Source organism: Astatotilapia calliptera, chromosome 7 (assembly GCF_964374335.1).
Source record: "Astatotilapia calliptera chromosome 7, fAstCal68.1, whole genome shotgun sequence".
Classification (NCBI taxonomy): Eukaryota; Metazoa; Chordata; class Actinopteri; order Cichliformes; family Cichlidae; genus Astatotilapia; species Astatotilapia calliptera.
In genome coordinates this window covers 54762621-54776867 of record NC_137428.1, presented here as the reverse complement: position 1 = coordinate 54776867, position 14247 = coordinate 54762621, and the positions used below count along the sequence as shown (strand labels likewise).

Below are 14247 nucleotides of genomic sequence, written 5' to 3'. Positions count from 1 at the left end.
ATGAATGGATGAATGGAGTGAGCCGGTGTAGACAAATAGACAAAAGCAAAAATCATTGTAAATTTGTAAGTCCTGCACTCGCTGATACATCTGAAAAAGGAAAAAAAACAAAACATTGTCTAAACATGGACAATGTCTGCGTTTAATATATTAATATATGTAAATAGATTCATGTTTATTCATTTTCACATATCTACCAAATAAAGAGGAATAATAGATCAGCTGCTTTTTTGCTTGTAAGGTTTAGCTTTCATAATAAATTTGCTTCCTAGTTTTCAGTTAAATAAGATTTATTAAAGGAAGATTTCAAGCAATATACACAAACACAATATAGAAACATTTATAATTATGCTCTGCAGATCTTAAAAACAAACATTATATATAAACATTTTTTTTTTAAAGTAAAAAACACAAACTGACTGGTTTTAAAAAAACCTAACCCCAGACTGAGAAGATGTGACCCAGTAAGGATCCAGTATTTGACTGAGTATCTCTGATTCAGTGAACTCCTGTGTGCCAGTTACAGCCTATGACCGAAATAAATGTACAATGTGTACTAGATTATACCGTAGCACAATTATTTTCAAATGTGTGTCAAAGGTTGTTTGTTCTTCAGTCTGTGTGTGTATACTCAGATTTGTAAATGTGTAACAAATACTGTGTGCGATCTCTGGGTGCAGATTAATAAATGTGGATTTAAAAAAAAACAAAAAAAACAAAACATTTGCAGATCTGTAAATGTTGAAATAAATTTTCCTGGAGTGCTAGAAATACAGAAACGTTTTAAAGTTACAGCACAGACAGGCCTCTTGGGTGGCTCCCATATTTTGATGTGATTTTTGCTGTAGATACAGATATTTAAAGGGACATTTAAATAAGTGTCACTTACAAAAGGAGACTTGAAAACGTTTTAAACAGAAAAAAAAAAGGTCCATTGCTTCACTGGACTTTGCCATTTAAATCCTTATATGAGATGCAGCCTGCGTTTGTTTACACAATGCAATAATTCAATACTAAACATACATATTCACTTTCCGCAGAGTTAATTATGAACCTCCTCCATACGTACTTTGTAAATATGAAACGGCAGGTTGCGACATTTGTTGCGAAATTGCGAAGGTCTTCACCTGTCTGCTTTTCTGGCCCACAACTTGTCATTACTATTACTAATATTTCATCAAAAGATCACATGTTAATTGGTGAGTTTATACAGATGAGGATCAAGGCCAGATTGGAGAGGGTCATGAGTATTTTCCCCCCAGAATTAAAAAAAAACAAACTAGAAGAAACACACCCAAAAATAAAAATGTATGTATGTATGTATGTATGTATGTATGTATGTGTATATATATATATATATATATATATATATAATTTTTTTTTTTTTTTTTTTTTTTTTTCCCCCCCCCCAATGGCTAATGCCAGATCCTCTTCTGTAAGCTTCAAACATGTGAGCAGACCGATTTTGTTAAGACTTAGAGCCAAACTAACAGTTTAGTTAATTTTCAGCTGCTGTAGCTTCATACTTAAGTACAATCATCAGCCTTCACATCTTCCTCACCAAGCAAAGAAAAAAAGCTGCCAACAGATCAAACTCTGCCTAACAAATAACTCAACAAACACAAAGTTCAAGCACTTTCAGGACAAAATTTTATATAATGTAAACACTTGACACTGTAAGGCACCATTTGATGAGCTAACTGAAACTTTACCTCATGTCTGCCCTTCGCTTGTTATTTCTGTTGGTAGAAGGGACTGTCAAAGCCACTGTCCTGTTGGCGCTGCCTCAACTCAGAAAACGGAGGCCTTGACCAGCCTTCCTGCAGCTTCTCACATTCAGAGCCAGGAGTAGGCTCTCTGTGCACACTCCTCTTTGCATGCACAAATGTCTCTGTGTCAGGAGTCTTCTTAGAAATCTCATTATAAACAGTGAGGTCAGAAACATCAGGGCTGTGACTGCCGAATTCCCCTATGTTGCTTGCTGATGCAGCCGACACAGAAAAGGGTTTCACTGGTTCCACTTTCCTCCCTGAGTAGGACAGTCTGGGGACTTGGAAGTCTGTGTCAGAGTCACCACTAGTCATGCTCCAGTCGTTCTGTTTCTCATCCCTGACAGGAGCCTCCTGGATGAGGACAGGTTTTCTCTGACGCTGTGAATCCAAATGGGTTTCGGCTTTCCTCGAGTCACCTCCCTGCATGTACATCTCTCTGCTCTTACACCTCACAGACACATTGACCAAATTCATGTGGGATGGAGAAACCGTTTGATGAGAGGATTTGTACGACGGCTGGGTGGTATAAACATTTTGGGGCTTCATCCCTTCATCCACAGAGGTCTCCTCCCTCCTTGATGCAAGAATGTCCAGGTGGCTCAAAAGTTTAGTTCTCACATCTGCGGTTGGATTCTGTTCTGAATCAGCACAAGTCTTTTCCCTGAGGCATCTCTCTTCTGTCCTGAAGTCAGGAAGCTCAGTGAGGGTTGGCAGGTTCTTAGTGAAACCTGCGTTTCTACCTGGAAGGCAGCCAGTGGTGGATACAGCCATTGAACATCCTGTCAATGCAAAACACAGATGCAAACCACACTGGCATGGTGAGAAAAAAATCCCAGTAAAACAGTTTAGCACAGGGGTGTCAAACTCAAATTCACAGTGGGCCAAAATTCAAAACTGGAACAAGGTCGCGGGCTAACATTAATATTTATTGGAAAAAAATCTTCCTCCAGATTTAAGAATGAATCTTTTCTTATGGACTCAAACAAGTTTTGCTGAAAAACTGAATATGGAACAAGCAAAGCTTAATACTAAACAATATATATATTAGCTGTATAATACCAGTAGGCCAGCTCTGATAATAATTTGGTATGGCTTCGCGGGCCAAATGTAATTAGGCTGCGGGCCATATTTGGCCCGCGGGCCAGAGTTTGACACCTATGGTTTAGCACATTAGCACTCACTCTGGAAACTCTGGTTCTTTGCTGATTTACTTTTGATTGGAGTCTCCAGCACTTTGGCCATGGCTGCCAGCTTGCTTGCAGCATTCATTATTTTCTTTTCAGCACTGCAGAAGACAGGAAAATCGATACAATTAACAAGAGGAGCCATGATGAACCAAGCAAACAAGTTTAGGATAATTATGGCCTCTTGCCCTGCGGTCTTTCCTCCATCTTCCAATAACTCCTGCAGACAGGTCAGATAATACCGCCTCATCTTTCTAGCAGTGTCCTGCCTCTCCCTCTGCACTTCCCTGCGGATCATCTCAGCTGCACGCTCTCGACTTTCCTGGAGGTAACGCAGCATGTCTCCTGAAAGGAAAAAACCCCAAAAAACACTGTTTTACTTAAAAATGCAACATCCAAATGAACAGAATCAACCTTTTGGGACACATGATTTAACATAAAAACAAAAACAACAACAAACGACAAGATATGCATATTTAATTCCCCGGCACTAACGCCAACCTCTGATCTTTTCCACAGTCATCAGGTACTGCTGCTTCATCTCCTCCAGGCCTTGCTGAAGCTTTTGCTGCTGACCAGAACTTCTGCAAGCAAAACAGTCAACAATCCTGGTTAAATACATATTTTGTCTTTAATCTCTGTGTATTTTACTGTATTCAGTAAACATTTTGACACAGTGTAGCAAGTGAATTTCCCCAGTGGGGGATTAATGAAGCCATGTCTAATTATGCAGTTCAGAAATTATCAGAGTGTTAACATACAGAAGAGTCCTTGTTTCTTTTGTTTTCTTAATATAAATCAGGTAAAGCGGTCCCACAGTAAGAAGCATTTAACAGTCCCTTGAAGTAGCTTTGAAATCTCTTATTTTCTTTATGGTTTTTTAAAATCTAAATTGTCTTGACAGATTATGATGCCAAGATAATTTAGATGCTCCAAGTTTAAAATAAACTTGGAGCATCTTGGAGCGACTTGTCTCAAGAAATTAAACTTGTAAATTAAAAGATCAAACCGAAGAAACTTGTTGAGAGGTCTAATTGAATACGTAGCTCTGAAAGGCATTAGATTTATGAAACAACTTGTTTTTGACATAACTGAAGTGCAGCAAGGCAATAGCAATTTTCACTGTACCATTAAATTAAAGGCAAAAATAAAAAAAACACAAACCCTGATGATTCTGTTGCTCTCTTCACTTCCTCTAACTGTTGCAGATGTTCCTCCTTTGCCCTCTGTAAGACGCTTTCATGCTCATCTACAACAGATAGCACTTAACCCGTCAGCACACATGCAGTTCCAGCTCATAAAAAAAAAAAATCTTATAAAAGAATCTTAATAAGGTCTTTTAAATGCACTACCTTTGAGATGCTGTATGGCAGTTTTGTGCTCTCTAACACTGTGCTGGAGTTGTCGACAGGTTTTCTCTAAATGTCTCTGGAGCTCCTGATTCTTCTTCTGCAGCTTACTTACAGTTTCACTGCACTCCTTCCTGCAATGACACTGCTCCCTCTGCTGGGATAAGACTGCTAAAAAAAAAACAGAAAAAAAAAAACAGAAAAAAAAACCTTGCCATATAATATTGATACCAACCATTTCATGAAATGAACAGATTATGTCAAGTTGATATACAAGCAGAACATTTTCATGTCCTGCTAGAGAGGAGCTCATTGCGTACTTTGCATTTTCTTTATTTCTCCTTCGTGCTGTTTCTGCGTTTCCTTCAAAGCACGGCTCAAATTCTCTTCAGTCATCTGTGGGATCAAAAATGAAAGCTTCAGATGAAAAACTTTCTAAATAAAAGACAAATCTGTAAAATAAATAAATAGTATATACACATACATATACACATATATATATATATATATACACACACACACACACACACACACACACACACACACACACACACACACACACGTGCTGTACAAATCATTCATAGCAGTACTTGTAATAAAAATGATGACATTTCTTACTCATCTCTCTGGCTACTCTAATCTTTTCCTTTTGCACACCAACTTAATTTATACATTTATCATTTATATATTCTTTAGAAATATAACAACTCACTGTTTTCCATTCCTTCTTAGCCTGGGCTACTGCTCTTTGGACTATGTCTCTGCATGAAGTTTGGATGATGTGTGTTATTGTAGCCTCTGATGTAGCCCCGCTGGTCCTCCGAGTGTCTTCAGTACCCTGATGATCCGTTTTGGTATTCCTGAGAAGTTGTGCCTGGACCTCTGCGAGTGCAGTCTGAAGCTCTGCTTGTAGTTCATCTCTTATCTGCTTTCCTTGGATCGTTTCCTTTTCTGCATGCTGGCATCGCCACTCCTCCTCACGAGCACTCACAGTTTGCTGAAGCTTGGCCTCCATCTGTAGGAGCAGCTCATTCTTTTGGAGATCAGCATCTTCTCTGGCTTGGAATACAGCCTGCTCCAGCTTTTTGCACTGCTCTTGCAGCTTGGCTTGATATACCTGCTCACTGCGGGCCTGGATGATGGTGATCTCCTGCTGTTTGTCTCTGTTCCAGGCTGCTCTCGCTCCTGCCAGCTCAGCTTTCAATAAGGCAGTTTGCTCTCTGGTCACTTGCTCCAGCTGGCTCTGGAGGGCTGCCAGTTCCTCTTGCAGCTCCTCCATCCTTTGTGGCCCAGAGCCGTTCTCCTCCTGCTGGTTCTTGTGCTTCCTGCGCCACTGCTCTTCCGCCTCCTTCAGGGCTTGGGACACCTAAAACATTTAAATAAATATATAAACCCAGACAACAGCAGTGACACTTTCAAATAAAGGACAAAAACTCTTTCATACCTTCTGTTGGGTGTGTTTTTCTTGCAGTTGTTCCCATTTCTCCTTCTCAGTTTGTAGAGCAGCTTGATATTCTGGCAGTGAAGTGAGATCCTCAATCCAGCGATTATAGGCTCTGGTTACTGCCCCTTCAACCTGAAACAAACACAAACGCATTTTTATGTCCATTAACTGAATCAAATAATCATGTCAAAGAGGAAAAGAACTATCATTATGATATAAACATTTTTACATAATGGTGGAAAATAACTTAACCAAGTCTTGTGAGTAATATACACTAAAATTGATGGTTTAAATCTCTGTACCTAAAATAGATGAAGTTGACTTTAAGGGTCTGAAATGTCATATTCCGCACTCTGGTGATTTTTTTTTTTTTTTTTAATGCGTCGATATCTGGTGAAATGTTTAATTATTTACCAAAGTCTTGGTCTGTACGGGATGCTAGTCCAAATCAGTCTATCAGCCTGTGATCGTAGCACAAAAACAAAGCCAAAGACCTCAAACTGCGTTGCTGGTGGGTTTTTTGTTTGGTTACAGCCCAATCACTTGACAGTCATCAAGCCTTTTCAAATTAAAGTAGGTCTACTTTAATAATTCAAAACACATGCATTTTGATGACCATTAAAATATGTTTAATATTTCTCTTGAAATACAATCATAAAACAAAAACGCACTGACTTGTTTAGCCATGTCGTCCAGGTGTTTCTCCTGCAGCTCTCTCTGGACTCGTTTCCTGGCTTCCTCCACAGCTTTCCTTCTGACATTTTCAGATTCCAGTTGCAGCTGCTGTCTCTGGGCACTGAGCCTGGAGTCCAACTCCTCAGCAGAAATTGTCCAACTGACCTCATTCTCATCCGTCTGACAGCTTGTCTCAGCAACCTCTTGATGTTCCTCTCTTGTAGCCTCCTCCAACCTCTGGGCCCAGGTCTTCTCCATCTGTATAAAAAGTAGAACAGAAGAAAATAAGTGTTGTATGAAACCAATATTAGTCGAATGAGGGAGATAGGAATACATTTTAATAGTCATACCTTTTGCAACTCCTCCTTCCATGCAGCCTCAGTGGAAGCTAAATGAGAAGTCAGTGTTTGCTGGAACTCAGCCTCTTTCTCTTTGGACCAGACAGCTTTCAGCTCCATAACTGAGGCCTGATGCTGAGCCTCAAGCTCACTTCTCAGCTTCTGCATAGCTGTGCCACTCTCCTCTCTGATCAACTTCTCCTCCTTCTCTCTGCTGCGGATGCTTTCTTCAAGCAAGTCCTTCTCCTTGCAGACAGATATGTAACATTCTTGTACCGCCAGCATCTTATCATTAGCTTCAGAGAGCTGGCTTCTGTGGAAAAAATAGAAAAATATCCACAAAAGTCTGAAATCAACTATATTTTTAGCATGAGATGCAGGAGACTTACTGTAACTGCTGAAGCTGCTGCTGGTGCTGTGTCGTCAGCCGCTCTACCTGAGCATCGTGTTCCAGCATGAGTTCTGTTCTGATCCTGTTAACCACATCATTCCTGTACTGCTGATGAATCCGCTCAGATCTAAGCAAAAGAAGCACATATACTTATAAATACATATAACAGGAAAATACACGTGCCCCAAGAAAGAGGAGGAAGAGAAAGAGTCAACTTTACCTCTCAGCAGCTTCTTGCTTTTCTTGGTCGAGCTCCTGGATCATTTCCCTCATTTTGGTGCACAACTCAGAATTGGCAGACTTCAGTTTTTCCTCGTTTTCTTTCAGCTCCTGATTCTTCTTTTCTAGCAGCTGCAGTTTGGAGAAGACAACAGTCTTTTGTGACTTAGCCAAAAAACTAAGAACATGATTAGTCTGGCAACAAACGTCAACCCACCTCCACTTGTTCCTGCAAGTGTGTTTTGTCCTCCTGTAACCTCATCAACTCTTTTTGAGAGTCTCCAGTCATGTCTTGATGTTTCTTCTGGCTGGTTTCTTTCATCTGGGTAAATCAAAAATGTCTGCATCAGTCACCTAATCCCACCCACTTTTAGTCCTTTTATAAAATTAACCAAAGTTTAGAAAAGTAACAATTTTCAGGAGTCAGCGCTCACCTCAGAGTTAAGTTTTTTTTCATCTAATTCAATCTGCATTTCATTCACTCGACGCTGACACTGCTGGAGCTCCTCCTGCAGCTGGTTGATCTTCTGCCGCTTCCCCTTTAAACTACCCAGGCAGCGCTGCATCTCTACTCGTAGCAACCTTAAAGCCTCATCCTTAGGCAGCTTAGAGTCTGACAGGTGAGCCAAAGCAGTACTGACAAAACAACAGAAAGATGTGTTTCCAAAGGTTACTCTGGAGAGTTCAGCCCAAGAGGGGAAGAGATACAGATCACAATGACTGGTCTGTATTCACACGGTTACCTATTAAGTGTGCCATTTTTCCTGTTTGTTTTCTTCAACCCCAAATCCACACAGGATTCAGACAGCTGGTTCTCCGAGTTGCTGCTTAGGTCTATCACAATGACACCGTGCTTCACTGCAGATTCATACAGAGCGATCTGCTCCTTGAGATCAGCCATATCCTCCTTTAGGGTGAAAATGGAAAAACACAAAACATTTGTGCAGCTTGTTCATCAGAAGTCACAGAAGTAGTTGTGCTTTAGAAAAATCTGAGGACAAACCTGTAAAACTTTGTTCATGTTCTCACTCAGGGCCTTGGCTGACAGTGCCTGCTGTAGTTTGATTTGCATTTGACTCATCTCTTGCACTGAATCTGAAAATAAAAAACAGATAATTAGATCAATTAAATGTGAGCAAGAATAAGGTAATGTGGGTGTCAGCTGCTCAGTAATGTTCATGTGGAGTTCACACACTTGTCTGCAGCAGCTTGGCACATTGTTGTTGACTCTCTTCCAGACGCTGAGTGAGTGCATTCACCACTCTGGCTCTCTCCAGCTGCTCTTCTTCTCTCTGGCGCTCCAACAGCTTCACATGCTCCCGTAACTTCTGACCAATATCAAGCTGGAAGCCACAAAACAAAAAACACACCCTGACTTAACAATAATAATAATAATATGATCAAAATTTGTCTGATGACAAACAATGGACTTATGGTTAACTTGTTCCATTTTCTAATACTATGTCAATAAAACTCCAGACCTGTTCATTCAAAGCCTGAGAGGTAGAGTCCAGCTTCTGTTGCAGGGCTAACAGAGCAGCCTCATGCTTCTCCTTTATGACGGCAAGGTCTCTGTCATGCTGTTCCCACGCTCTGGACAGCGTGTCAGAACGGCGAAGCTCCAACATCTGTTGCTTCATGCTGTCTACCGCAGCATCTGCCACACTCAGTTTCTTCATGTTCTGCAAACAAAAGAAAACCTTTGCTGTATACACTAAAAAGAAGCATTCTCATACAAAGGTTTCAGTCATGCATCATGTTTCAGTAAGCAGAGCTGGTTTAGACACATTTGTATGCAAAATTTCATATTAAATTCTTAAATCTGTAAACGCATGTTTCTTTAATAGTTATACTTAAATATTATTACTGTCTTAAATTTAGCATTAAATAACTAAGAAAATAGAATGAAAACAGTGTTTGTCAGCACAGAACACACCTCGTGGTCTCTCTCAGTGAGGATCTGTATTTGCTGCTCCATTGCCTTCAGCTTGTTTTGCATTTGGACCTCTCTTTCCTTGGCTTCTTCAATCAATCGACTCGCTTCCCTTAAACTTACTGCTAGGCCGTCCTTTTCATCTATGGACAATATTTTTTAAAAGGACCATCAGTACATCTGGCAAGAAGTGCTACATCACTAACAGCCACAAGGGGGCAGACGTTTTAACCAACTAAAGAAAAACTTACATTTCCTTCTACTAATCTCAGTTATATAAACTGACAATCCCTCTCAAGTCCCAAGTGCCCAAGGTTTTGAGTGGATTATTATTATTATTATTATTATTATGATGCTTGTAAAAAAAATTAAGTACCAACATTAAATGTTCTTCCTGAAAGTATTAAAGAAATCTCCAAAATCACATCACTGTTCAAGTACTGCAACAAAGTGAGATGTCCCTCATTTAAAGTTGAACATACCTTTGACGATTACAAACTGATGCTCGAGGTATCTCATGTTACGCCGTGAATCCTCAAGTTTTCGCTCCAAGTCTTCAATTTGCCTCTGTTGAGCTTTGTTCAAAATCTGCACCTGGGCAAGCTGCTCCCGGTCAGCATTTTCTGAAACAAAGATCATTTAGTGTTTAATTTTAGTCATTTTTAATTGTGAAGACATTTTCAATTTAAGCAATGTCGTTTTATGTTTGTTTGTTTTTTAAAACCACTGGCGATACAAATTACACCTTTCTGCAGTACAGCTAGACTATGCATACAACTAGAAGAAAAAAAAAATGCCTTGTAACAGATTAAGCTACTTGACAATCTCCACCTGCAGTCCCGAAACAGGCACACATCTCATCAAATAGTTTATATTTACATGTCAGTGTACTCAGTTATATTATTTAGTCAATGAAAGTAAGACTTACGTTGTGTCGAGTCAAGGAAATCTCTCTGCAGATGGTCAAACTGACCTTGCGGAGCAGCCTGTGGCTTAAACATGTTTGGCTGATGGGCAGGATGATGAGGATTGTAGCTCACCTTGTACTGATTTGCACCTCTGTCACATACTTCAGACTTTAAACATAGAAACATAGTATGAAAGTAGTGAAAATGTTGCTGTATTTAAAAAAAAACACAAAATACACAAACAAAACATACAAACATAAAAAAAATAAAAATGCACAAACTACAAATTGCCAGATAACAAGATGTTAATTTAAAATGACATTTGAGGAAACTTCATACACACAAGTAATGTATGATTCTTTTGGAATAAAATGCTGCTTTTTTAAAAACAATACTAGAAACCCTTTCATGTTACTATTTATTCAAATGATTTGGAGGCATTAAGACCTAAAACTTTAAAGGAAAGAACAGCACAATAACAGCTACGACCTTCTGGACGCTTTTGAAATTAAATGGTCCACTCACTTGAAATTGGTGGTTTTGCTTGTCTATGTATCCTCTTTCTCCATTATATTCCACATGATTACTGGCACCCTGAGGGTATGGTTTAGACTCAAACTCGGTGGAAAAATCACTGGTCTCTGTCATTTTGTCTGTGCCCATGCTTGTGCATGTATAATCTGCTTGTGTGAACTGATGATCCTGGTTCCAGGTGTGAGGCAGTGGTTGACTTTGAGGAGGACTCCGATGTCCATTAATACGAGCAGCTCCGTCCTTATATGCATACTCATTGTTCAACCCTTCGTCATAGTTCTTTAGAGAGACAATAACAGAGAGTGATTCTTTCCCTTTTGAACTTTTTTTGTATGCACCATTTATGAGTTGTATTTTTTTTAAATGGCAAAAATATTCTAGGCCCCTAAATCTACTACTGAACATAAACTAACACTCTACCTGTGTATGAGGGGCTGGCCTTGGATGATCAGACCATTGCCGAGTCCAGCTGGACTGTGGGCTAAGTAGAGAAAGCACAACAAATGATAACTAATGTTGCAGTGACAACAAATCTGCTTGTCTTGAACCACACCCAGAGTTCTCGAAATGTGACATTACCAATAGTGTCATCAGCAGCAACATGTGTTACCTGTTGCCAGTGTTTTTATTACTGCAGGCAGTGTAATCCAGCTCTGGGGAGGAAGAGTCAATGCTGTCCTCAAGCATGTCATCAGGCAGGTCTGTGAGCAGCTTGTGCAGCTGCGAGAAAGGAAAAAAAAAAAAAAAAGAAAGAGAGAAAATAGCACATGGAAATGAGTCACCATGGTTGCTTCGCAACTGAGTTATAAAGTAACAAAGATAGAGGAAAAAAACACCAGAGCTAAGCAATCACTGACAGCTTAAAAGGCTGTAAAAGTCTTATGCAGTGTGTTTTTATTATTTAGCTGCAGTTTTGAGAAATACTTGTTATATTAAATATCATTACATTATGCTGTGCAGATTTACTAAATCAAAATGACTCAGGCTATACCTTAAAACACTTTCAGAAGCTTTTTGTGTTTGCATATGAGATTTAAGGATAAACTTTGATTAAATGATTAATCATGGAAGTATTTGCACTCTCCGACTGTATTTTGCACAGCACTGCACAGTGTAGCCCAATCTTTATATGGCAAAAAAACGTCTACTATTTAAATATTTGCACATTGTGCTCATATGGCAGTATTTGTATTTTGTGACCTAAATGGGTGAATTTACTCCTATGTTAATCACTGGTTTAGAACCCATATGTGTAAATTTACTTTGACATAAAACTGATTCTCATTAAGGCTTTTCAAATGTACCCTTGTTTAATATTTTGACTCTTACAAATAAAATGACACAAAAAACCCAAACTCTTCAGTAACAGACTAACCAAAGTTACATAACAAACAGCCATGTGTGTTGAAACAAGCAGAGCCAGCTGGACTTACTTCCCATAAGGACCGCTGAATACTCCTCAGATCCTCCACTGTGTCCACAACCAAAGGACCCATATTATCCCACTTACACAGTCAACAAAATTTGAAAAGGCATTTCTACTTTAGCTGTGAAACCACGAGATAACCCCCAGCCTAATCTGCCTGTAGAGAAGGCCTTCTGTGTAAAACATCCAAAATGTGCCTGGCATGTTGTCGGCTCCCTGTGGTATTGTCTTGTTTGCCTCCCAAAGACCTCCATTGTTTAGACAAAACATATAGCGAAGTTAACTGGAGCAGAAACATTCCAGTTACTGCTGGCAGACATTATCCATAACGAGCTAGTGTATTATAAGTAGGTTATAGCCTAAAAAAAGAAAAAAAAAAGAATAAATAAAAATAAATGAAATGAAAATCAATTTAATTAATACTATTTAAAGCCCATTATGCTGAGCTCTATAAGATCAGCAAATGCTTCTTCACTCTCTCTCCTGAAGCCAAGTAACCCAAATAGAAAGTGGGGAAGCCAAAGGGCTGAGCTGGTTTCAGTGTGACACACCTGGAAGGAGGCCTTTTCCTTGAGCCAATAATAGCTCAAGCTCACAGCACAACAGATTATAGTTGTGAGTAATAACAGTGAGTAACTGTGAAGCAGGCAGTGCTTGTGAAATTCAAACAATGCACTTGTCAATGATTCCCCAGACAGCACTACAAACTCACAAAGAGAAATGTAAGATTAACAGTAGTAGTCCAATTTGGTAAACATACAATCACTGTACACAGTGACAGTAAATGTAAAGTAAGCTGAGATAAATAATGGCTTCTTATCATTTTGTAATTTTAGCATTAGCTGGACATGATGTTGTGTTCTTGCATGTTGAATAACATGCACAGGCTTTCTACTGTGTTGACTGATATCAGCAACTATGATGGCTGTAGCCAATGCGCGATGAAACAAGCAGAGTCAGCTGGCTAAATATGTTTAAAGACAATTAGATGAAGAGCCGAAAGACAAATCGTGTTTTCACAATATGCTTTCTCAGTTAGCTAAGTGGGCACTAAATAACAAAGTAAATAAATAATATCCATCAAATTGTTATTGTAAATATCCTAAGAAATTCAGGGTGCATGCCGAATGTGAACTCAGTCCAACAACTGGATGCACAACTATCAGACAGATGTTATCTGAATAATTCTGAAAAGCTGTAGATCTGAGTGTTGCACCTCTTGCTCTCTGGCGTAGTCCTCTTGGTCGTATTCCTCTTCATCGTGTTGGGTTTGAAGAGCAGCACTGTCAAAATCAATAGACATCATGCACACCCTCCTGGTCGTTTAGGGGATCCTAGGAAAACAGGAACAACAAAACTTAATTTATCTTTGACAGCAGTTAAAAACTCAAGTTAACTAAAATTACGCATTGATATCAGCTAGAAATATATATTAAAGCTTACCCGTTAGTTAAAAGACGCCAGATGTCTCCTTTGCTGAACTGCGTAATCCTTTATTGAGTATTAGCTTTAACTGTTAGCCATGCTGCACTGTTTATTACAAAACAGTGAGGCTTTTTAGCCAGCGGTAAACCCGGACATGCCAAACAAACGATCCAGCCGAGCTCTGGAAACATATGCCCAACACGTTTAATAAGACACGCAGGTTTAATGCCAAATTATAGGCCAGTTTACGAACATTTAAGATGGAAGCTAACTTTGTAGCGAACAAAGCTAACTCCTGCTAGCCGTACCTTGTTAGACTCGCCCACTTTGAAAACTCGCGCGCGTTAGCAGCGCCAAACCACTGAGGCTCTTTGAGACAGAGCAGATTTAAGAATCTGATTGCACACAGACTTACTCATTATCACCACAACTGACGCTAATTCACCGACACGAAAATATTAATTTAAATGCTTTTTGGCGTAACAAAACATACCAGGTGAAGCTATTTACAAGATTTCTTTTCTTGCTGAGAACCCCGGAGCTAGTTAACCCCGTGTCCATGGTAACAAAGTCGTTAGAATTATGGGTAATGTAGTTATCGAGAATATTTGGAAATTATATATAAAATGTTATGTTTGTTGTTGCTCTT

General features: G+C 39.4%; 1 protein-coding gene across 3 annotated transcripts; it reads right to left on the bottom strand.

Moving 5' to 3' along the window:
- Positions 1 to 272: 272 nt before the first annotated feature.
- cep152 (centrosomal protein 152) lies at positions 273 to 14107 on the bottom strand. 3 transcript variants are annotated; one of them, XM_080304651.1, is made up of 28 exons: positions 13907 to 14107; positions 13617 to 13779; positions 13390 to 13507; positions 11358 to 11467; positions 11168 to 11228; positions 10739 to 11026; positions 10234 to 10381; positions 9788 to 9928; positions 9309 to 9448; positions 8854 to 9054; positions 8568 to 8715; positions 8376 to 8467; positions 8116 to 8279; positions 7807 to 8008; positions 7590 to 7694; positions 7374 to 7504; positions 7152 to 7280; positions 6775 to 7075; positions 6425 to 6682; positions 5750 to 5881; positions 5018 to 5671; positions 4626 to 4701; positions 4309 to 4476; positions 4121 to 4205; positions 3458 to 3540; positions 3145 to 3301; positions 2954 to 3057; positions 273 to 2551 (listed from the first exon to the last, which is right to left on the bottom strand). In XM_080304651.1, exons 3-28 carry the CDS (start codon positions 13477 to 13479, stop codon positions 1734 to 1736), a joined length of 4986 nt encoding a protein of 1661 aa, XP_080160777.1. In that variant the 5' UTR covers positions 13480 to 13507; positions 13617 to 13779; positions 13907 to 14107; the 3' UTR covers positions 273 to 1733. The 3 variants fall into 3 exon arrangements, with proteins under 3 accessions (XP_080160777.1, XP_026031358.2, XP_026031360.2); XM_026175573.2 differs by having other exon boundaries at positions 13617 to 14107; XM_026175575.2 differs by having other exon boundaries at positions 4309 to 4473; positions 13617 to 14107.
- Between the last annotated feature and the right edge of the window lie 140 nt (positions 14108 to 14247).